This window comes from Ziziphus jujuba, chromosome 9, assembly GCF_031755915.1.
Source record: "Ziziphus jujuba cultivar Dongzao chromosome 9, ASM3175591v1".
NCBI classification, from domain to species: Eukaryota; Viridiplantae; Streptophyta; class Magnoliopsida; order Rosales; family Rhamnaceae; genus Ziziphus; species Ziziphus jujuba.
In genome coordinates this window covers 2,816,512-2,836,784 of record NC_083387.1, presented here as the reverse complement: position 1 = coordinate 2,836,784, position 20,273 = coordinate 2,816,512, and the positions used below count along the sequence as shown (strand labels likewise).

At 35.0% G+C, this 20,273-nt stretch overlaps 5 protein-coding genes across 7 annotated transcripts; 2 read left to right on the top strand and 3 right to left on the bottom strand.

Annotated features, from left to right (window-relative positions):
* Positions 1–765: 765 nt before the first annotated feature.
* On the bottom strand, positions 766–2,922 carry LOC107426015 (uncharacterized). The gene is made up of 2 exons (XM_016036094.4): positions 2,787–2,922; positions 766–1,393 (listed from the first exon to the last, which is right to left on the bottom strand). The coding sequence occupies exons 1-2, from the start codon at positions 2,794–2,796 to the stop codon at positions 969–971; spliced, it is 435 nt and encodes a 144-aa protein (XP_015891580.1). The 5' UTR covers positions 2,797–2,922; the 3' UTR covers positions 766–968.
* LOC107426014 (protein WHAT'S THIS FACTOR 1 homolog, chloroplastic) lies at positions 2,609–4,330 on the bottom strand. The gene is given in 2 exon segments (XM_048481478.2): positions 2,609–4,122; positions 4,215–4,330. Coding segments are annotated over 2 exon segments (1,152 nt in total). The 5' UTR covers positions 4,260–4,330; the 3' UTR covers positions 2,609–3,015.
* A 1,830-nt stretch (positions 4,331–6,160) lies between these two features.
* LOC107426012 (DUF21 domain-containing protein At4g14240) lies at positions 6,161–11,499 on the top strand. The gene is made up of 13 exons (XM_016036090.4): positions 6,161–6,601; positions 6,733–6,809; positions 7,217–7,300; positions 7,391–7,504; positions 7,864–7,947; positions 8,067–8,138; positions 9,158–9,225; positions 9,373–9,460; positions 9,580–9,653; positions 9,746–10,109; positions 10,379–10,425; positions 10,513–10,594; positions 10,935–11,499. The coding sequence occupies exons 1-13, from the start codon at positions 6,355–6,357 to the stop codon at positions 11,043–11,045; spliced, it is 1,512 nt and encodes a 503-aa protein (XP_015891576.1). The 5' UTR covers positions 6,161–6,354; the 3' UTR covers positions 11,046–11,499.
* An 850-nt stretch (positions 11,500–12,349) lies between these two features.
* LOC107426019 (uncharacterized) lies at positions 12,350–16,783 on the top strand. 3 transcript variants are annotated; one of them, XM_060811400.1, is made up of 9 exons: positions 12,350–12,545; positions 12,950–13,013; positions 13,429–13,576; positions 13,701–14,311; positions 14,949–15,062; positions 15,155–15,271; positions 15,575–15,754; positions 15,871–15,917; positions 16,218–16,783. In XM_060811400.1, exons 2-9 carry the CDS (start codon positions 12,966–12,968, stop codon positions 16,540–16,542), a joined length of 1,590 nt encoding a protein of 529 aa, XP_060667383.1. In that variant the 5' UTR covers positions 12,350–12,545; positions 12,950–12,965; the 3' UTR covers positions 16,543–16,783. The 3 variants fall into 3 exon arrangements, with proteins under 3 accessions (XP_060667383.1, XP_015891587.3, XP_015891586.3); XM_016036101.4 differs by having other exon boundaries at positions 12,351–12,545; positions 13,429–13,570; positions 14,889–15,062; XM_016036100.4 differs by having other exon boundaries at positions 12,351–12,545; positions 14,889–15,062.
* A 733-nt stretch (positions 16,784–17,516) lies between these two features.
* Positions 17,517–19,846, bottom strand: LOC112492812 (small polypeptide DEVIL 14). Its single transcript, XM_025077201.3, has one exon. The coding sequence runs from the start codon at positions 17,950–17,952 to the stop codon at positions 17,809–17,811; it is 144 nt and encodes a 47-aa protein (XP_024932969.1). The 5' UTR covers positions 17,953–19,846; the 3' UTR covers positions 17,517–17,808.
* Positions 19,847–20,273: the final 427 nt, after the last annotated feature.

Below are 20,273 nucleotides of genomic sequence, written 5' to 3'. Positions count from 1 at the left end.
CCAAAAGATAAAAAATAAAAAAATAGTGCCGCGCACACGCAGGCACGCGCATCGTACGGAGTGCGGAGAATTCCTTAATGGGACCATGATGGACCCAGCTCCCAAAAGTGGCAAGGGGGAAAAGTGTGGTATTCTGTACTGTTTTACATGAACAAGTTGCATCTCCATGCGGTCATGTTACGTGATAACATATGATATTATCCATATGCCCATACAGCCTAAAAGATGTTATTCTCGGGTCCACATGAACATAAAATTGAATAATAATAATAATAATAATAACAATACAAATCAAAACACAAGAAAAAAGGATTTTTTCCAAGTAATATATACTGAGGATATAAACAAAGCCACTATGTTTGATAAAGACAATCAAATTCTATTTACAGTGACATATTTGAGAGATTCATCCAAAAAAATATATATATTTGAGAGTGCTTTTAGCATGGATAAAAGTTCTTTTAAAATGATAAATATATATATAGTCACGATAACATCAAATCTATTAAAAATTAAAATTTAAAAATTAATAAGATATATTAAAATTTTAATTAATTAAAAAAAATTTGTACAGATAAAATGTATCATAAATGTATTTTTAAATCTCATTCTTTAAATTGATTCAATAATTGATTAAAAAAAAATCATGATAGGTTTACCATAAGTTCATGGTTTTAATAGAGGAATAGATATTTATTACCAAGGCATTTCCAATATAAATCCCTTCAAGCAAAAGATTGATAGTGATGCTGGAGTATTTGGATATGTAAGAAGTCTAATTTTATTTTGAATGCTCAAAATTATTACAAGTAGCTAAAACAAACGCAAAAGAAAACCCGAAACTTAATCCTAATCCACAAACCCAAACATAACAGATCAAATAAGGTAAAGCGTAATTTCATCCTGCACTATCACTGTCTAATCAACGGCCATTAGTCAGAAAGTAGGATTGATTGCTTGCTTTTTATTCAAATCCTGATGGCCCGCCCTTCACATGAGAAAGTGACATCGCATGCATCACCAACAATAACGGAATACTCATGCGCAGGCCTGGACAGGAAGTTGGGCAAGTGAACCAGCACGTCACACACACATTGGCTGTCCAGCTGCTTCAACCACCGGCAGCAACTTTCTTCTGCTGGCGACTCACGGTGTCTATGCCGATGTCCATGTCTATGACCATGTCCGTGTCTGTGGCCGTGGCCATGTCCATGGCTGTGTCCGAGGAAATCGGGAGGGGATGGAGGAGATGGAGGCTCAGGGGGTAATGGGGTGAATGGAATCAGTGAGCAAGCGTAGCTGGCCAGAGCAAATTGGGATGCACAGAGCGGACGTGGAGCTACCGGCGGCAAAACCTGGCTCTCCAACTTGGGAACGAGCAGTAGCAGGAAACCTGCACAGAATGCTAACGTATGAAATCTGAGTCTCTCCATGAGAAGCATTTCACTTTTCATATGCTTTTGTGAAAATGTAGCAAAGAGGTATGTTTTTCAGTGTTTTGGAATGAGCCAGCCTTCAATTTATAAAGTCAGTTCTATAGCTTATTGTTTGTTTTGGTTAGGTTTCATCAAGGACAACAACAATCAAACGGATTACAAAGAGGATGAGTTCTGGTTTTGAACAGTTGGCCGGGGGCTTCTCATTCCTTTTGTGTGATGACTTTGGTAGGTTTCGTACAGAGAGTTCTTTAATGGGAAGAATGGATGTTGCTACCAACCTTGCTCCTACTAAATGTTAGCTGAAAAAATAACTAGTAAACCCATTGCATAGAGAAGAAAAGAGTGAATCTCCTTTGTAGTGAAAGTGGCAAATAGTTCCCAATTTCCCCATTCACCAACTTCTCAAAAACTCTAATACAAATTTCATTTTTAAACAATGGAATTTACATAATAAAAGATATTTAACAGCTTAGAAATAAGTACAGATAATAAGCTGAAATCCAACCAAAAATCAGAAACCAAAGTCAGTGTTCTTTTTGCTGTGTAGAAACTCAGCCTAATCAGGTCAACAGTGATGCTAAAAACTATATTGAAGAATGCAAAGATATGTTTGATCTGGGAAATGGAATCCGCATTTTCATTTTAAAATTATGTGAAGCAAAGCTTGTGCAAATTTGCATCCTGGAATCACCCTTTACACATAGTAGCACTAGCATAATCATAAACATAGTTTGAATAAAAAGATAGCAGCTAGAAAAAAGAAACATGATAGAATAAAAACTGGTTCACAAAAACCAGGGGAACATAACTTGCTCACAGAACTGCTGAGTCGCTGCAGTCTTTACAAAGGTAATACAAAACTATTAATCAAATCAAAAGGAGGAGCTCAACATGAATGGAGTCTACATCGTCATTTCAGGTCTAGGTTCCATATCCCATCAGTGGACTCTGCAAAATCTAAATGTAACGCAATGCATACTCTTATCATTCAAGAAACAAAAGATATTTCCCACAAATAACACATTCCATATTGCCAAAATCCTTTCACCAAGAACTTCTGATCCGTAATTTCCATGTTCATTAATTCTTGTCCAATACAGAGAAGTCATGATACGGAAAAGCCTTTGTATTTGGTAACGTCAAGTAAATAATGAAGCAAAAAGTCACCGTAAAGAATGAAAATAAATGTGATGGAGTTGGTTGTTATAAGTACTGTACAAAACTACAAGAATAAACCTTTTCCAAAATGCAATATTTTGATTTCCACAATTACAATCATACAATGGTTTCAACACATTCAGCTAGTGGTGAATCATCAAGTCTAGACTAGAACTATTTCCTATTTACCTTCCAGCATCCATTAGGACACCTGTTTAAGGATCACCAACGTTCTTCTTCTTCTCCATGCTTATCCTACTCATCGTTTCTAATAGCCATCAATTCCATGTCCTTAATCTCTTACTTTGAATCATCAAGTCCAGACTACAACCAATTCCTATTTACCTTCCAGCATCCATTAGGACAACTGTTTAAGGATCACCAACCTTTCTTCTTCTTCTTCTTCTCCATGCTTATCCTACTCATCATTTCTAATAGCCATCAATTCCATGTCCTTAATGTCTTCCTTCTGCAATTTTAACTGCTTGTTGCTCTGTCGCCATCCCTCCTCCAATAGCTCAACAAACTTATCCTTTATCTCATGTAGTGGATCCCTATCAATCAACTGATCATCCTTGTACGCTTCCCTCAACATTGCTGTTTTAATCCCACCTTTCAACGACATATAAAATATCCCAGAATGCCTTGTGAATACGCTTGAGAATGCATTTGAAAACCTATACTCATCACAAAATTTTCCCAATATCGGCACAGGAACCCTCTTAAAAATAGATAGTGATAGCAACTCATGGAAAACGCCTACAGTTCTCTTCTCCATTTCTGGTGATGCTTGATCCAAATGTGAAACATCTTGGTATGGTGATACATAATCAAGCTCCATTCAATCCCTAACCCACTCCCTCATTTCCTTCCTCAAGAAAAACCCTGGTGGAAGCTTATAATTAAAATTAGGCCGAACCCGGATCCCAGTCAACCTTGACTCCTCTTCAGCTCTTTGCTCAACTACAGATTTTGCAAACTCGGGATTCCAGGAAACCAATTCCAGGAACGATTTCCCCTCTCCTGGATGCCCAGCTAGCCTAAAATACTGAGAATATTTGGGCACCAAGTTAACCAAAAAGTCATTTGGGAACCCAAATTCCCTCTTGACATGAACCAATTTATCTGCACTAATCACTTTATCCTTGGACATCATCAACAATTTACATAATTTGGACACAATCAAAGGCTCATTTTGCATAGTAATCCTTTTCTCTTCCTCGAGAAATTGTTTGAGCCTATCGCTAATCCGAATAAACTGAACGGGTTCTGTCTTGGGTTTGATCCTATCATAGTAAACATCAAATAAACACGGGTTACGGCTAAGAAAAGTTTTGATATGCACATTAAGGCGCAATCTTTCGCGCCGTTTCTCAAGGTATCGAAGAGGGATTACTTGACCCGGTTCGTTAAGAACCTCCTTGACGACCCGGGCACATAGCTTATACTCTTTGTCTTCCTCTATAGCTTGGTCCAGATAGACGTCTTTGCGCCATACCACTTTGAGGCTCGAAATGGGTTTTATCTGAAAGTCAATTTTGGGGTTCGTGTGCGATTTGAAAGTGGTATTGAGGTTGTGCAAGTAGCAGGAAATAGTTCGGGTTTTGAGGAACATACCTGGAATGCGGAATGGGGACGAGCAACCAAGAAAACCAGACACATACGCACACAGACTTGCACAGCGAGGCAGATGACGAACAGTATCTACTTCACAGTTTTAGGGAGCAATCATGGTCTGGGTTTAGGACCATTTTTGTCCCGACAAAACTGGGTTTAAGCTTAATGGGCTGGACCGTATTTGGACCTTCTGATATAAGATTGGTTTTCAGCTCCCGTTTTGAATCACAATGAACTGGGCTTCGAATTAAGCAATTCCATTAGCTTTTTCCCCTTTCTTTTTGATAAAGGCTTTTTCCTTTTTGAAAAAATTAGTTTTTTTACACAAAAGCCTTTTTTTTTTTTTTTTTGGGTTTGAAAAATTGTCATTAGATTATAATCCACTTGTCATTAATTTACCTTATCTATATATTTTAGGGCATAGTAGTTTATGTGGTCTTATCATTACATCCCTACCCACTTAAAAATTCTTATTCATAATAGACATCATAGACCTAGTCTATAAACTAAACAAATAAATAAATAAAACTGACTTATCAAACTGTTGGTGTGGAAATTATTAAAATAGGATACTTACTTTGAATTTTTAATGTTGCTTCATTTACGGGTTACCTTCATTCAAAAAAACTATAATTTTAATTTTCACTTTATTTTGAATTTGTAATATTGGTTCTTTTTTTTTGGCTTCAGGTTTATGGTTTAGCTCTCCTGTGAGGATCATAATCTAGTATTACCTGATTTGGTTAGGGTTCACAAAATACAAAAAAAAAAAAAAGAAAAAAAAGAAAAAGAAAAAAGCAATTATGTTTCCAAAAAAAGGTGTAGTATAAAAGGTATTATTTAAAAGGAAAGTGATTTAATATAGCATTTAAACATATTTCAGAATTTTGTAAATGTAGAAATAAATGGGCTTAGAGTTGTACACAGCTACAGTGTAATGAAAAGCAAGTTTTGAAGGATTATGACAGAGCAAGTACGCAGGAGATCAAAACCCGCAAATCTCGCAGTGTGGGAGAGGTACGCATCCCAGTGATACTCTCCTTATATCCATAAATAATAATAAATATAAATAAATGCCTCGTAGTCACTCGTCATTTCTATAGCTGGCAATTCATGTTGTGGCTAGTGTTCGTATCAATCCATTTAATAATTATATCAAAAATATCTAATTTTAACATAATTTATTTATTAATCGTATCAAATATCTAAAATACTAATCCGACCTATTTATAAACAAGTCAACATGACAAAATCAGTTTAACATGATTATTTTAACGAATTGTATTGACCTATTAAACCGTTAACCTGAAATTGACCTATTAATCCGAAAATTAACCTATTAACCCGAAAACTAACCTATTAACCCGTTAACCCGAAAATTAACCTATTAACCCGAAAAAAAAATTTATTTTTTATTTTTTTTATTTTTATGTTTTTGTTTTATTAAAGATGTATTTTTTGTTTTTAAACAATTAGTAATAAAAAATTATTTTTATAAAATTTTTAATTTATAATATTTTTTTAGTTATTAAATATTATATTGGTGATAAAATATTAATTTAAAATTAAATTTAAATGGGTTGTAATAGGTGTATAATCGTGTCGGTTTGAAACTGATACGTTTAATAAATGAGTCGTAACGGATCAATTTCGAGTTAAACAGGTCAACCCAAAAATGACACGATTAATATTCGTGTTAAACGGATTGATCTGATTATGACTCGAATCCATTTATAATAAACCCAAACTCATTTATTACGTATCGTTTTCGAATCATGTCGCCGTATCATGATCCAAATTGTGAGGTCTAGCCATTTCCCTTCCCTCCTTTTTTATTTATATTTATATATTTTTTATTTTTATAATCAAGCTGATTCCCATGCGATCTTCCCCACACCTTTCGCAATCCTAAGCCGCAGATCCTGTGGGATCCATGACTGACTTTTATAATCAGACGGACGAGATCTTTGGGATCAGAAAATGGAAACTGCAGACGATAGAAACCGGCGCTCCCTCCCCCACACTCCGCAAACGAAACAGTGTTTGTTGTTTTCTCACAGTCACACTCAGAGTCTCGAAACGGAGGAGAGGCTGGCTGTTTCTTTTTATTCTAATTCTTTGTTCTCTCTAACTGAATTCGATGGTTTTGTTAATCAATGCCCTAACCCTACCTCGGACCATGATGGTTTCGTCAACGGACCTGGTGTTTGAGGCCGAGGACATCGAATTCGGCAACCCTTGGTGGTTCGTCTACGCCGGAGTATCGTGCCTTATGGTTCTGTTCGCCGGAATCATGTCTGGCTTAACCCTCGGCTTGATGTCCCTCAACCTTGTTGAGCTTGAGATCCTCCAGCGTAGTGGTACCTGCGCCGAGAAAAAGCAAGCCGGTCTGTACGATTTCTATATATATATATATGGTATAATAACAATAAATAAAAAAAATGCGAGAAATTGGTTTTATTCGAAAACTTAAGTTTAATTTGAGAATTGTCGGCTGTGGTTTATCTGTTTTATGTAGCTTCTATCTTGCCGGTGGTGCAAAAGCAGCACCAGCTTTTGGTTACTTTGCTTCTTTGTAATGCTTGTGCCATGGAGGTAATTGCTTATTCTAAGTTCCTCTTCTTTCGCTTTCGAAAAGTCTGACCTCTGTACCTATCTCGAATTGTCTGTTTTTAGTACTATAACTTGGTTTGCTGGCTTTTAAATTGTGATCACCATAAACCGCATAAAATAAGCTATATATCTATTGTTTGCCAAAATTGACTGATATTTTTTGACTTTTTAAGTATAACAAACTTGAATTAAACAAATAAGATGATGAATAAAAGAACAGTAGAAAACATCTCAATTAAACTACCCATAATTGATACTTGGAAGCACTGAAATTACGATAAGATTTTATGGGGAAGTGTATTTACAATTTACTATACGATATGATATGAAAGAAAAAGGATGTAGCGTATCACTGATCTGTACCCTGTTCTTGATTTTTGCTTTCTCAGGCCCTTCCTATATATCTTGATAAAATTTTTCATCCTTTTGTTGCTGTTTTGCTATCTGTAACCTTTGTCCTAGCTTTTGGAGAGGTACAGCATCTTTTCTATCTATAATGCTTCAATGCTGGTATTCTAAGCCTTAGATTTGGGACTAACTTATGCCTTACGAAACTGGGTCAGATAATTCCACAAGCCATATGCTCAAGATATGGACTAGCCGTTGGTGCAAATTTTGTGTGGCTTGTCCGTGTTCTGATGGTCATCTGTTATCCAATTTCTTACCCTATTGGAAAGGTAGTATTTGTTTCTTACTTATAATCTTCTGTATGATAAATTTTATGTATAAGACCATATTTTGTAAATAGCCTATATGCAGCAAGATCATTGTAAAATGCAGAATGTGTTGAACTTGTTACTTCCTTGTAATAAATTCAGTTATTTTGATCACCTTAAAGCTGATAGTTGGCACTTGGTAGCCATCTAACAATAATGACAAGATCCAAAATGTGAAAGTTTACTGAACACTCTGGCTAATTTTTATGTCTAGCTGTTGCACATTTGATTGTGCATGGTCAGATGCTTGTTTATTTAAAATTTCATAATACAAGAACCACTGTAATCAATTAGCACTTGTAAGCTACTCATGGTTTTAGGTTCTGGATGCTGTACTTGGACACAATGATGCTTTGTTCAGGCGAGCTCAGTTGAAAGCTCTTGTCTCTATTCACGGCCAAGAGGTAACCAGCTGAATTTGGAATTAGTACGAGGTGTTGCTACTTGTGTTGGTCCAAAATTTAATAACAGTTGAAATTTCTTTGGGTTATTACCCTTGATTCGCTCTTCCTGATCCTTTTAGGCTGGTAAAGGTGGTGAACTCACCCATGATGAGACAACAATAATCAGTGGAGCACTAGATTTAACCGAAAAGGTACCTACTTCTATGAAACAAGCATTCTAAAGTCTTTGTGTGAAACTTCCATCCTCAATTTTGGTGAAAACGTCCAGCATCTTTGCCAACTTGTTCTGCTAAAAGGGAAAATATGAATGCCCTTGAATTTGGACAGCGACGTTTGATAAATTGGGTGTTTTTTTCTTTTCTAGATATAGAATCTTAATTGTAGTTCTTATTCCGAAAGAAACTTAATGAGTGGTTTTGATAAATTGTTCTTTTTTGTTCTGTTATATTTCTATCGGGCAGACAATATGTGCATAGTCATTTTACATCATCTGCCTTATTGGTTCCTTTTTTGGAAAGTCGGAATCTTAATGTAGTTTTTATTCCAAAGCAACTTAAATGACTGGTTTTGATATAGTTTTCTTTTTTGTTGTGTTATTTTTCTATTGGGCAAACAATATGTTCATGGTCGTTTTACATCATCTGCCTTATTGGTTCTTTTTTTGGCCACTCAGCACTCAGTGTAGTTTTTCAAATAATATGACTAAGTGTCCATTTGGTATAGCTGATGAAAATAGATCTTTAGCCTGTAAAACTTTGTATAATAAATCTTTTTAAAAAAGAACTTTTTATTAAAAAGCAATAAATGTTTGGTTGTAAATAAAAAAGCTGCATTAAATGCTCATTGGATTTCCATATAAGATAAAAAATAAATAAATAAATAAAAAGCTTTTATAGGAAGTTCAAAATTTGGATTTCTCTAAAACAGCTTAAAAAAGCTATTTTTTCGATCAACAAATGCTTGTTGACTCTTGCCAAACACCCTTATTTTTTAACAAATGAGCTTTTGGCCTTCAAGTAGAGCTTTTGGCCTGAAAAAAGATCTGCAGAACAAACACTAATTATATGTTCATACTTCAGTTTTACTTGAAATTTTCTGGCTTGTGCCTGTCATTTTAAACTATTTGGTGACTTCAAATTTCCCGCTTGCTTGTTGCATCGTCTTTAGTAAGTAAAATTGTCATACTACTGAAGCTTCTTCACCTATCCAGACTGCGGAGGAGGCTATGACACCTATTGAATCGACATTTTCTTTGGATGTCAATTCCAAATTAGACTGGTAAATTTAGGTTGAAAATGATATTCTGTTTTTCTCCTCTGCTTTTCCTTTCATGTTCATATATACACTGATGTGAAAATGTTATTCCAAATTTTGCTCTAGGTCAGAAGGAAACTTATGTTTCTCCTTGCCTCTTTCACAATGCAGGGAAGCAATTGGAAAAATTCTTGCACGAGGGCATAGTCGTGTCCCTGTCTATTCTGGAAATGCAAAAAATATAATTGGACTTTTGTTGGTGAGTATATACCTACAGCCTAAGTCAGAATTTTTTTCATTTTGATCTTTTGCTATTTGTCATGACCTGATTAGTTATTTGGTTACATCTTCTCATATAAATTTTTTGTTCTGGATTAGGTCAAAAGTCTTCTCACAGTGCGGGCAGAAACAGAGACTCCAGTCAGTGCTGTTTCAATTCGTAGAATGCCTAGGTGTTCCCTTGTCTCCTTTGTCTATCTTTTTCCCTTTTAATTCTTGCTCTCTGTCTAAAAACATAAACTCATGCATGGCATGAATATTCCAGGGTTCCAGCAGATATGCCTTTATATGATATCCTTAATGAGTTTCAGAAAGGAAGCAGTCATATGGCTGCTGTTGTGAAGGTCAAAGGAAAGAGCAAGATCCCTCAGCCTACCGTAGACAAAGAGAAATTTGAGGAAACTAATGCAAAATCTGATTTAACTGCTCCTTTGCTAACAAAGCATGATGATAAATCAGGAACAGTTTTCGTGGACATTGAGAAAACTCCCAGGACTACAACGAACAAGCAAAGTGTTCAACAAAATGGTGTGACAACCAATGGCTTGCCGCAGCCATCAGAGGATATTGAAGATGGAGAAGTCATTGGAATTATCACCCTGGAGGATGTTTTTGAAGAACTTCTGCAAGTAATCTCTGCTTCCACCATTCAGATTTGGAATTATCTATTGATTTGCCTGACATTTGGTGGCTCGTAACCAGCTGAGCCGTAAAGAATATGTAACCATTAGATGGTTCTACCACTTTGACTGCTGTCTTCTAACTTGAATTAACGAATGTCTGATTTTTTAAATTTTTGTCTGATATTACGTGTTACTATACAAAATACCCCAATTGTTCTGTTGTACACATGTGGGATGTTGCTTAAGCATAGTTTTTGCTTCTTTCTCTATTGCAGGAGGAAATTGTGGATGAGACAGATGTATATGTTGATGTACATAAGAGGTAAGATTAGGCTATGTTTTCATTGGGTTTTTTTCTTAGTCAAGTCAGTTTGATTGATTAATTTGGAATCTGTAATAAATCTTTTAGGATACGAGTGGCTGCTGCTGCTGCTGCATCATCTGTGGCACGAGCTCCATCAAATCGGAGATTGACGGGTCAAAAACCTGCAGTAAGTTTAAAAATAATTTTTTTTTTATTATTTTTTTTTTCTGTTTTTCTTTTTTTAAATGCCCCTGCTATCAGATCAGCAGCATGAGAACATAAACCAATAAATGGAATGTATGCAATGCATACTAAAATATATTTCTGTTGTCACAAAATGGGTTATAAAACAAGTCCATCTTTTGCTTTGGTTTCTATCCAGATTTTATAAATATACATGTAAAAGAAAATCCTCTTTTTAGTTAATGTTCACATACACCATTTTTTCTTTTCCATTTTATTCTAATTGCTCTGAACCCCACATGAAAATTTAACTTCCCTCTGGTTATTTTCTGGTTGTCCTTCAGGGAAGTCAAATTAAGCAAGGGCAGACACCAAAGAAGTCTCTGGAGGATGAATCATATTTGATTAAGCGTCCAGCTAATCCAGTTGAACCTCCCGTTAGCAACAAGAGGTGACTTGATAATGCCAGTTGGGATGAAAATGGCCACAAAGTCGCAAGCTTCATGTCTGTTGCAGTTTTTTGTTTGTCAGTAATGAGCTCATGTAACTTTTGAATCTAGTTTTTGTGCATATTTGTTATTCTGAGTATGTAGTTTGTCCTGCATGTCCATATTGTATGATGGTTCCAGGTTCATAGCAATGTAATTTAATGTTCTAGTAGACAATCCGACTTCCTCCATATGAAATATGCAATCAACAAAGTGGAAGTTGGAGTCTGGACCATTTGGATATCACGAAGAATTTTCCACAATGAAAAGGCAGTTATATGCCCTATGTCACTCCTTGTCTTTTCGGCACTCAGTTGCTTTCCCTCAAACGCATCTTGAATCCTTGATTTACAGTTGTAGATGCGATGTTTAAGAACATTACGTGGATTTATATATTTATACAAAGCATTCATTCATATTACTGACTTTTTCACATTGTTTTATTCTCAATCCCCATTTTAATAAGTTTATTCACATCAAAGGTTTATAATGGATATATATATATATATATATATATATATATATCATTTAATATTATGTTTTATAAGGCGTGATGCCATTGCCATTGGTGATTTCTCAATTATGAATTTTTATTTTTGAAGCTGTGATGAAAAATTATTATTTTTAATGAAAAAAATAATAGAGGAAAAACAATAAGAGAGGCTGAGAATAAATGGTGAGCAATGATATAAAAATTACAAAATGTTGGTTTGTTTTTTAATTAGGGAAAAGGTATAGAAAGGTGAAAGGTGAAAAAAGAGTGGAAGGAAGGTTCCAAGTGATCGACCATGTCATTTGGCACCATGAGAGCATGATAACAATGGCGCGCGCAACGGTCTACTTGGCCAATGTCACGGCGCTAACCATCAGCCATGCAAATCCCTATTTCTTGCCGTCACAGTCAAACCATACTATGACCAAAATACCCTCGCATAACCGACCAGAATTAATACGAGAATCTTTAATGGTTTTATGTTTATTTAAATTTTTTTTGTAATATCAGATAAATAAATAATATTTGTCAAATTGATATAATAATAAAAAAATTTAAAAATTTAAAAAATACTATTTACTTCTAGATGTTTGTTATATCTAAACCAATATTTATTTATTTTTATTTAAAAAAAATTACTCTGATATAGATTTTTAATTATTTTAGTTAAATATAATTTTAAAATAAAAAATTATATATTAACAGAATATTTTAAATATAATCCACTAAAAAACATTTATTTAAAAGATTATGAATACTATATAAGTAAATCAACTCCAATAGAAAGAACAGAGATGCTCTTGTACCCAATTTCTTAGCTCCGTAGGTTTCCTCGCTCTAGACGACTGCTACTAGCTATACCAAGAGACTCGAGCACTGCAAATACCTTACAAAACCCTTCGTCTCCTCCCACTTCTCCGATTCCCCAACCTTTTTCCTCTCTCTCGCTCTCTTTCTCTCTCTAAAACTGAAAGGTCAGTGCGTTCTGTCACTTACCGCTCTGTTGGATGCTGAGAAAAAGAAATGAATCGTGTCTAAGTTTTGAGATTCTTTTTATACCTTCTTGCAAAGGTTCATTTTATAAATTGAGGTCTCAAAGGAATTCGACAATTTCGTTCAAAACCCCGTTCTTTTCATTTTATTTTGTTATATTGGCGATCAAACGGGACTTTTGTGGGATTTTTCTGTTTAGTTTCTTGTATATTGTTTGTTGAGGTTGAATTGTTTGAATATTGTTTCCCGTGGCTTAGCATTGGTCATGAATTAATATTTACGGTTGAAGAATTTTGAACAAAATTCTTTCTTGAAAACATTTTGATTATTAGGGTTTGGAAATAGCTTTTAGTTTGATGGTTATTTTTCCTTCGGCTTTATGCAGATCGAACTCCTTGAGTATGGGTTTCAAATCGGTTTACCGCTGCTTGCAGGATGTTTTTCCACAGGTATGCAATGGTCTCAACATAAAAGCATTTTAGAAGATTGAATTTCTTTCTTTCTTTCTTTCCTTTTTTTTTTTTTTTTTTTGTTTGTTTTATTTACTTTTCAGAAAATATTTTCTTGCTTTACCTTATGTGCTCGTCTGTTTTTTCTTGGTTTGTCATTTGCACTTGAAACTTAAAGTAGGCTGAGAAATAGGTATCTATGCGAATCATGGAACACTAGACATGCATTTAATTTTGGATAACGCTCTTCTAGTTAAATTCATGGTAGCGATAGCATCATATTTATTTTTCATTTGTATTTTTAGTTAAGTGCCTTTAGTTTTTACCCCCTTTTTTTTTTTTTTTTTTGGGTTATTATTGTTTTGTTTAGTTTTGGTAAAAGATTTTCTTTTTCTCTTTTGATATTTTTACACAGATTGATGCTCGCATACTGAAGGCTGTAGCTATTGAACATTCTAAGGATGCTGATGCAGCGGTGAATGATGTCATCACTGATGTTCTCCCTTACTTGAAAAGGGATTCTGTTACTCCTACTAATTCTCCTGGTTATCAGAATGGTAGTGGTCTGTCAAATTTAAGTCTGTATCCATTGATAGTGTATATCATCATTATTATTATTATTATTATTATTCATTTTTCCTTTTATTAATTTTGCTAACTATCCACCTTCTCATGTTCGGGTTGCAGTTGAGGAAACACATCCAAGTCCTTATTCCGAACAGGGATGCACTTCTGGTGTAACTTCTGACAAGGCCAATGATACAAATAATTCCTTTTGCGCTGATCCTCAACTGCACGATGAAGCAGAAAATGAACCTCAATTTCCATATGTTTCTGTTCCAGGTGATAGTAATAGCCAATTGAGTGGAAGTACTGCCAGTGAGGAAGAACACACAAGTGATGTTAATAACCACTTAAGTGGAAGTGCCCCCAGTGAGGAAAAACATTCAAGTGATGATAATAACCAATTAATTGGAAGTGCTCCAGAATGTGATAGCTCTTTGTTGGATGTTGAAAGTTCTGTGGCTCAGCTTGTTGCTCCTTTTGTTCAAGAACAGACACAAGGTGTTCGAGAATGTGATGTACAGTCAGAATTTTGTTCACTCCTTCCAGTTGCTGATTGTGAGAAATCACAAGCAAGCAATTCTTCTGATCATACTTCTAAAACAGACTATATTGTAACTGAGATGGAAGATATCGAAGATGAATTGAGCAGGAATTCCATAGTTACCCGATCTGGTCATTTATGCAGAACCGATATTCTTGAAGAAATTATTGAAGATGCTAAAAGCAACAAGGTATGTTGGTTTATATATCTCTCTATTTTCAACAGCTGCATTATAAGCTAGTTCACATAGAATTTAAATAGAAAAGACTTCAACTAATAAAAATTCCCTGCTACTTGTGTATTCTAAAATTTTTAGACTTCCAACTTTTGTAGCACCGAGGTCCTTTTCTGTCAGACTTCTAAATCTTTCATGGGGTTCAAGATAAGAAGAAGGTTTTTCTAGTTAGTAGGGTTCTTTTATGCAGTTTATAAATTAAAGAAAGATCAGGAACATGTATGTGTTAAGGACTGGAAAGGGTGCAGGGAGATAGCCCTGTCATACAATTTGGTTCTGTTGACAACTAATAAGCTTGTTTCTATATGGTCAAGATTTGGGGCTTTGGGTTATTCTGGGCCTGATTCAGGGTTTCACTGTGCCCATATTAACTGTCTCTGTTATATGCTCACGCAGAGAGAACATTTAACATTGAATGAGCTTGTTTGACATACTATTTCTTGCATTTAGTTCATTAATATATGCAGTTTATAGTATTTTCCCCCCTCTTTTTGTGGATTTAAAAGTTTTAATTATTTATAAAATGGAACAGAGATCCTTGTTTACTGCCATGGAATCAGTTATCAACATGATGAGAGAAGTGGAATTGCAGGAGAAAGCTGCAGAACAGGCAAAAGAGGAAGCTGCTAAGGGAGGGTTGGATATTCTTGTAAAAGTGGAGGAATTGAAACAAATGTTGGCTCAGGCAAAGGAAGCAAATGACATGGTCTGGCATGTTTGCAGTAACGAAGCTCTAAATTAAGCTCTTTTAAAAAGTTATGCAAATTTCAACTAAGCAATACATCTCTGGTTTTGCAGCATGCAGGAGAAGTGTACGGAGAAAGGGCCATTTTAGCTACTGAACTAAAGGAGCTTCAATCTCGTCTTCTAGGCTTGTCAGATGAAAGGGACAAATCACTGGCAACTCTTGATGAGGTTCTTTAACTAACATGTATTTGCTACTGATATGTGTTTGTTTTTGTGGAGTATCATTAACCATATAAAGGTTTTCTTGTGAACACAGTAGGGTGCACTTTCAATCATTATAACCTTTTCCCTTTTCCCCTTTGAATTTGTAATGTTGTCCAATAGCACTTAAATTTTGTAGGCAAAAAAAACTTAAAATGATTGCAGACAATAAAAAACCAAAAATGATTCTTCACATGCAACATATTGTATAAATATCAGTATTGAATGATGCAATCTCGTTACTTAGTTCATCATTGTTCATATATGCAGATACACCACACCCTTGAAGCACGGCTAGCTGCAGCAGAAGAAGTGAGGAAAGCAGCTGAACTGGAAAAGCTAGAGAAGGAAGAATCTGCAAAGAATGCACTTGCTGAACAAGAAGCCATCATGAAGAAAGTGGTTCAGGAGTCAAAGTTGTTACAACAAGAGGCAGAGGAGAATGCCAAGGTAGCAACTCTTAACTCTATTGATCCATCCAAGCAAAACATTGATTTCATAGGTGGCGGGTAAGAGTTAAACATTGATAATAGTTGGACTTATTTTCCTTATTTGTTTCGCTGCAGTTGCGTGAATTTTTGATGAAGCGTGGTCGCATTGTGGACATGCTGCAGTAAGTTACCTTGCTTGCTTGTGTAATTAATTACTTGTATATTGGTTGGATATGGGTTTCTGTCTCACTTATGTTTTCAGAGGATTGACACTTTTTATTAACTTGGTAACTTTTTCTTGAAATTGATATCTGTTATTGTTGCAATTTTGAATTGTGCACAATAATACTTCTCAATTTTGCTGTTATCTTTTGAGCTCTTCTCAATTTCTTCAACATTTTGACGTATCTATTGTATGCATTTTGATAATTTTGTGGAGAGAGACTATAATATGTATTTTTTTTTTATCTGTTGTTATGCAGAGGAGAAATCTCTGTAATATGTCTGGATGTGAGTTTGCTGAAAGAGAAATTTGATGAACGTGTTCCTTTAAGCCAGTCGCTATCCTCTAGCCAGACAAGTTGCATCTTAGCTTCCTCAGGCTCATCCCTCAAATTCACAGCTCCTGGCTTAGTTCTCGATCACGAACAGTCATCCAAGAACCTGGATAAGGTAAACCTGGATTCCTTGATCAATGACCCATCACCAAGAAGCCAGTTGGGAGAGGACAAAGTGATTTCAAATGACAGAGAACTTTTAGAAGACGAATGGGATATCTTTGACAAGGATGTTGAATTGGACGGCTGAGCCTACATGGATCTTGAAGATATATTAGAACTTTGAACATTTTTTTACTGCTGCCTTACGATTTTTTAGCAAATAGGATATCTGATATTGACAGTCCTGAAAATATTACTAGTCTGTCTATGTTTATATCTTTTCGAAACAAAGTGGAGCTTTGATATATTCATGCTGTGATAGTTGATCTACTGTACACGACTGTATTTGAACAATAAATGAAATGTGTTTAACTGCTTTGTTACTGTAATCAGCCGATAATATAAAAATGCTCAAGAGGGTAAAATAAAATTCATTTTAAAGAAATAGAGATACGATGAAGCAAATTAGGCTGTTTGAAAATAACTCTTGGCGAGTGGTTCTTTACTTTTTTGAAACCTGAGAACCGCTTGATTAAATAAACCAATGATTGCTTAAAAATGGATAAAGCCGGGCCTTTTCTAAATCGTATATCTATATATATATATATATATATATATATATATAAATCGAGGCAATCTTGACCAAGCTGGTTGACCCAGATGGGGCTATTGGTCCCTAGAAACCCAGTGATAACCTGAGTCAGTCAAATCGATAAAATGCTTAAGAGCAAGATAAATGGTGCGATTAAAAGTTCCTGATAGGCTGCTCAAATTATATTTTGGAATCTCATGCAATAATAATAATAATGATGATGATGAAAATAAAAAAAAATTAAAAAAAAAAGGTTGTCAGATTTTGAGCTTAGCAACAAGCTTGAAGACCCTTGAACCTCAAGAAATCTGATCCATTGAAGAAGAAGAGGGAAGATCAGAAACATCCAACTCAGAATCAACAAAGTTGGAAAAAAAAGTGGGTTATTGGTTGGTTACCCTGTTTAGCCACTCACGGAGGGAAAATTGCGTACGAAAATTTCCCAAATCCCAAGTTGGAGCTGAAATATACATACTGATTTTTGAGAACAAAGGACAAACAGAGACTGTTAATTAGAGAACTCAAAGAGAAAGACAGAAGTGTAATATCATCAGATTTCTTAATATGGTAAAGTGTACATATTCTTGAGTCCTTTTTTTTTTTTTTTTTTGGTACTCTATCATCTAAAACCAAACTAGAGTCACTATTATGCCACTTCAATCCCTAAAACACAAGTCCCAAGGATACCCAGTATTGCTTGGTTAGAAGAGCTTTAAACTTCAACTTCATCCCCCAGAAAGAAATCCACGATGTCCATCACCAAAAGCTCCACCAGAGAACCATTTATATATATATATATATATATATATATATATCTTGGCCTCATTCATGCCAGCAAAGGAGTAGGACAGTACATCTCCATATGATATAAAGCCGTGCTCGTTGCTCTCTTACGTGCTTTGAGCACCGCGGCCATGAACGAAGCTTCGAAGTATTTCTTGTAGAGAATGCATTGGCAGCTGCCATGTCTGTGTGCAGAAATGGAAGAATATTTGTATACAAAAACCTCTCTCAGGTGAGGAATAAGAATTTTTGACTTTGGGTTTTAGTTGCTGAAGATTTGCTGGTGATTTGAAGGTGGGAATGAATAGTCTAAGGCTTTAAATAGAGAGGTAAAAGAGTTTTTGAAGATATGCGAAAAAACAGTATGTGGTGGTTCACGAAGGTTGGCCCCTGCAGGTTTGGGTCGAAGGTGAGAGACCCCACTGTCCAAGTTATATGACAAAGCAGACCTATTAGCTTGTCTCCTTGCCAAACATTTCTTGATAAAGACTTTTCATCAACTCTGCCCCATTGAACATCATCCTGTCTCACATATATACATGCAGCTTTATCTTCTCTTTCTAATTTACTTGCTCACCGAAAAGTTAAAGACAACCAAATTATATGTATTCTTGATCTGTATATTACTGCTTTTGATGCTGATTTGGGAAAGATACATGAACAAAAATACTCAATTTCTGTTGTGAAAAAGTTATAAAAATAAAATAAAATAAAAGAGTGTTTGGCCTTGTACTCTTCTACTTCATGCTTGATTGTATTGTAGGCACCTTGTTGAATAACAGAGAAATCTGAGCAGCTAAGCAAATAGGCATAGGAACTACTGTGAACCTGATGGAATGCTGACCTACCTTAAAACAGAGGAACTTCTTCACTCAGACAGATTTTTATGTTAGATTTTTAAGTTTAATTAACTCCCAATCATGGAATATATTTGTATCTGCTAATATTCTCATGCTAGTCTTTTCCTCTTTTTGTTCATAATTATTTGGTTTTATCTCAAAATGGTTTTAACTTTTATCATAAATCGTTGTATATAACCTTTCAATTATCATCTAAAAACTAATTACAATAAAACATCTAATAATTAACATACATAAATAAATCCACAAAGCTACAAGTAGTTCAAGCCAAGTAAATATATAAGTTATAAGCCAGACAGCTACCGCAACAATAATATGATAATAGTTAATTAGCTTATATGTAGATGAATATATACGATTTCAATTATCATGAAATCACCCATATTAAGGGCAAAATTGATAAAAAGAACTTCGTGGATGATCAACTGTTAGGTATTCCATTAATAGACTATTTATAAGTACAATAACACAGCCTCCAAACCAAGTCCAACCATAAATAAGTTGAACAACTGAAACCCTTGTGCCAAACCAACTGCCTAAGCTCTTAATGATGATAATAACAATCAATAATTAAACAATCTAAATATATACTAGACAAATCATATACTAGACAGCTCATTCGATTATTATTGCTCATTTTTTAACATTGAAAAATCAATAAGACCCATTATTACATTTTATCGATTTACTGTTCTTCTTCTTATTATTTTTTATTTTTCTTTTATTGACTAGGGGCAATAGTAAAAATAATAATAAATATCCCCAACATGCTTAACTATGAGTAGAACCCACAAAGGCTAATAAAAGACAAAGGATGAGTGGGATAGCCAAAACCTAACAAAGGGTCCGATTTCACGTGTACCATGTCGATCTAAATTGGAGCTGGGATAGTCTCAGTCAGCCCGACATGTTGCCCACTTATCATTGCCGGCCGTGACAAATCCAGTTCAAAGTCGCATGCAAATTTAGAAAAGAAGAAAAAAAAAATTAATTCAATGTTTTTCATAACGATTTTTATTAGCCATTAGTTAAACAAAGGATGGAAGGAAAACAAAAAAATGGAAAGGAAAAGGAAAGGAAAACAAATTCAACTCCTTTGGAGGCAAAACATAGGCCAAGAAACCTCGCTTTCAACAATAACAACAACCTTACAAAGGCCCTCATTTTTTATTTTTTATTTTTTATTTTTTTTTTTTTTTTTTGGTGACACCAAGACTTGACATCTGGGCCAAAACTGGGCGAACCCCTTTTCTACATTAGTGGTTTTGGAGCACCACACGTGTTAGTCATGGATCGTTTTCATTGGAACCCTCCTGACTTCTCAGATTCTTTTTTGTGGGGTCTGAACCCACGTGCGAAACCATGTACCTTTGCTGCAATGGGAACTAGCAAAGAAATGGGTCACAGGATTCATAAAACCTTATCTTAAAGTTAAGGAAACGGTCAGAAGGGATAAGGTCTATGTGAGTTTTGACCCCACTGTTTGCAGAGATTTTGAATGTAAATAATGGGGAAATGTGTTATCATATGGCTCTGTGGCTTTTGAGTTTTGAATCCGACCAAATATGAGAATGTTGTGCTCCTGCAATTATCTGATGGACTCGAATAAAAATCCTTGCTGTCTCGGAGTTATTGTTCTTATAG

Excerpts from the sequence above, each read along its gene's own strand:
- LOC112492812 (XM_025077201.3), bottom strand. The coding sequence starts at position 17,952 with ATGGCAGCTGCCAATGCATTCTCTACAAGAAATACTTCGAAGCTTCGT.
- LOC107426012 (XM_016036090.4), top strand. The coding sequence starts at position 6,355 with ATGGTTTTGTTAATCAATGCCCTAACCCTACCTCGGACCATGATGGTT. Across the intron at positions 7,301-7,390 it reads TTGTCCTAGCTTTTGGAGAG|ATAATTCCACAAGCCATATG; the intron begins GTACAGCATCTT and ends AAACTGGGTCAG. Across the intron at positions 10,110-10,378 it reads TTTTTGAAGAACTTCTGCAA|GAGGAAATTGTGGATGAGAC; the intron begins GTAATCTCTGCT and ends TCTCTATTGCAG.
- LOC107426019 (XM_016036100.4), top strand. The coding sequence starts at position 12,966 with ATGGGTTTCAAATCGGTTTACCGCTGCTTGCAGGATGTTTTTCCACAG. Across the intron at positions 13,014-13,428 it reads TGCAGGATGTTTTTCCACAG|ATTGATGCTCGCATACTGAA; the intron begins GTATGCAATGGT and ends ATTTTTACACAG. Across the intron at positions 15,272-15,574 it reads CACTGGCAACTCTTGATGAG|ATACACCACACCCTTGAAGC; the intron begins GTTCTTTAACTA and ends TCATATATGCAG.